At 54.0% G+C, this 2,446-nt stretch overlaps 1 protein-coding gene across 1 annotated transcript in view; it reads right to left on the bottom strand.

The window, feature by feature from the left end:
• Positions 1–1,171: 1,171 nt before the first annotated feature.
• The window catches only part of DAB2IP (DAB2 interacting protein), a 9,319-nt gene continuing 8,044 nt past the window's right edge, over positions 1,172–2,446 (bottom strand). Inside the window, exon 5 of the mRNA XM_010077001.1 lies at positions 1,172–1,495. Coding sequence (XP_010075303.1) covers positions 1,328–1,495 — 168 coding nt within the window. The 3' untranslated portion in view covers positions 1,172–1,327. The remainder of the gene's footprint in view (positions 1,496–2,446) is intronic.

Raw genomic sequence — 2,446 nt, forward strand, 5'->3', positions numbered from 1 at the left:
TTAGGAAAGTCTAATCCTGGCTTATGCCTGCACAGTGCTCCTGACAAGGGGGCTTTCGGTGGTGGCTGCTGTTCCTGCTGGTTACTCCCTTATGACCATGTTTTACATTCTTCCAGCCGGTTAATTTCCATGCAGTGCTCATTCCCAATTTAAAGAGGACAGTATTCCAGAAAATGGGATCTTTTTTTTTCTAATGCATACTGTGAAAGAAAAGAAATACAATTACCGATCTTCATGCTTCTTCAGGGCTTTTTTCTTGTTTCTTTGTCTGTTTTTCTCCCCAGAAACAGAAACATCTCTGCACAGAGCATTACATCCCCATATTGAACCCTTCGTCAAGCAAGACGCTGGCCATTTCACATAGCCCCTCGCTCCCCCTCCACCACAACAGGCACCAGGAAATCCAGCCTCTGCCCCTCACTCGCAGCTGAGGGACCAACCTCAGGCACCAGCTATTTTATTCTGTGGCTAGGACGTGGGGGGGGACGGGACAGTGCCCTGGGGCTATAGCTTCCAAAGACTCTTCTCCATTTCTTGCAAGAGCAGAAGCTGGAGAGAGGAATCGCGTCTCCATTCACCAGGTCCCAGCTCCTCCCTCCGCTTGTGTGCAGAGCCCTGCGCTGGCTCTGCTCCCCCCGGGGCTCCCCAGGGACCCCCCAGCCCTGCCCTTCTCCACGGCCCTGCTGCTGGGGTTCCCATGCAGCACCCCTTTGGCTCTGTGGACTGGGCTCCCTATCTGGGCGGAGTTAATTAATTAAACACTAATTAGCTGCATAAATGCCCTGCGGCCAGTCACCCACTGTAAGGACAGCTGGGCTGGGCTAGGGGGCTGTGCTCCGGGGGGAGGCGCAGGAGGAGGGGGCCCAGCCTTGCTGCCATCCCTCCTACAGCTATACCCAGCAGCACTTTAACTGGGCTTACTGGGCTGCCGCCTGCTGCAGGCTCTGCCCAGCTCCCTTTCTTTCGCTTACTGCACTGACAAGGACGTTATTCCTTGCTGGGAGGGGTGAGGCATCTCCTTTGGGCAGTTTAGAAGGAAAAGGTGACTTTTGTTTAAACATTAAACACTGATTTAAATCCAACAGTGACAGCGCTTCTCAAATAGATGTTATTTCCTTTGCCACTCATCTCACACTCGATCTTTCCGTCCCCTCAATGTGCTGGCATTAGCATCTCCCACAGAGGCTCAGTCCAGCGCGCCGTCCGCAGAAAGGAGCTGGTTTCTCTGGGGGGAGAGAGCAGCCGTTCTCTGAAGCCGCGGCTCACACCTGCTGCTGCACGGTCCCTCTGGCCAGGCCTCCTCTCCTGCGGCAGCGCCCTCCACGCGTTAACAATTACTGCTGTTTCTGAATTCTCCATTCTCTGTAATCTGCAATTTAGTTGGGTTTGTGGGGGAGATCCCATTACGCGTCTGCATGCTGTACCTCTCTTTCAGCTGAGTAAGGGCACTCATTAACCGTGCGTTGGCAGCGTCCAGGGAAGCAATGCGTTTCTCCTGCAAACAGAGAGGTGGAGGGGAACGGTCAGCGGAAAGGCACCGAGCCCGTCCCTCTGCTTGGCCCCAGCAGTGACCCCGAGGCCTCCTGGAGCAGGACCTCTCCCTTTGGCACCGTTAGGGGTGGGATTTTCAGTGCCACGCAGCATTTTTGGACATCCGCTGCTATTAGCAGGGCCACAACTGCACTCTGCCTGTGCAACCTCAGCTGAATTCACTTGAGCATCCTGGAGAAAACGGAGATAACATCATTTCTCTAATTCTGCAGTTATACAGAAACTCATCGTACAGTTTGCTCTAACTGCGGCTGTTACCAAGATAAGATTCCTTTTCTAAAGCCAAGCTCTCCCAAGATAGTTATTCCTGTCAGTGTTTAATTGATTTTGTTAGTGTAAATTAATAGTTTAAATGACTTGAGGCCTCCCAGGACGGCTCTGATGGCAACTCTCACCAATTACAGTATCTTAAGGATGGCAGCAAGAGCTCTGGTGTTGCAGCCAGCTCCTGCCGCTCCTGCTCTCTGCGACACTGAACAAGTCCTCATACCCCTCTGCCTGCCACTAACGGGGGGATGCCCCTGCCACTAACGGGGGGACAAGAACCAGCCGCGGGGAGCATGGCCGTTCGCTTGTGTGCCACTCCGAGGGGCCTTGTGTGACCACGTCCAACACTACGGGACAGCCTGAGGTGACAAAAAGAGAACAACGCGGGCTGCGCAGGTCTCACGGTCAGAGCCTCAGGGGTAACCCAGCAGGCGGCAGGAGACAGGACAGCCCGTCGGGAGGCTGCAGTCTGCGCCGCTCACCCTGATCCTTCCACAAAGTGACTGAATTGTGGGCACGATCCTTCCACACACTGCCGCCCTCCCATCCTCTGTGTTGCCTGCCAAGCTCCAAGGTTAGAAGCAGCTGTACAAATGCTAATGTTGTGACAATAAACTGCATCCTGCTG

This window comes from Pterocles gutturalis, unplaced genomic scaffold, assembly GCF_000699245.1.
Source record: "Pterocles gutturalis isolate BGI_N339 unplaced genomic scaffold, ASM69924v1 scaffold14818, whole genome shotgun sequence".
Classification (NCBI taxonomy): Eukaryota; Metazoa; Chordata; class Aves; order Pterocliformes; family Pteroclidae; genus Pterocles; species Pterocles gutturalis.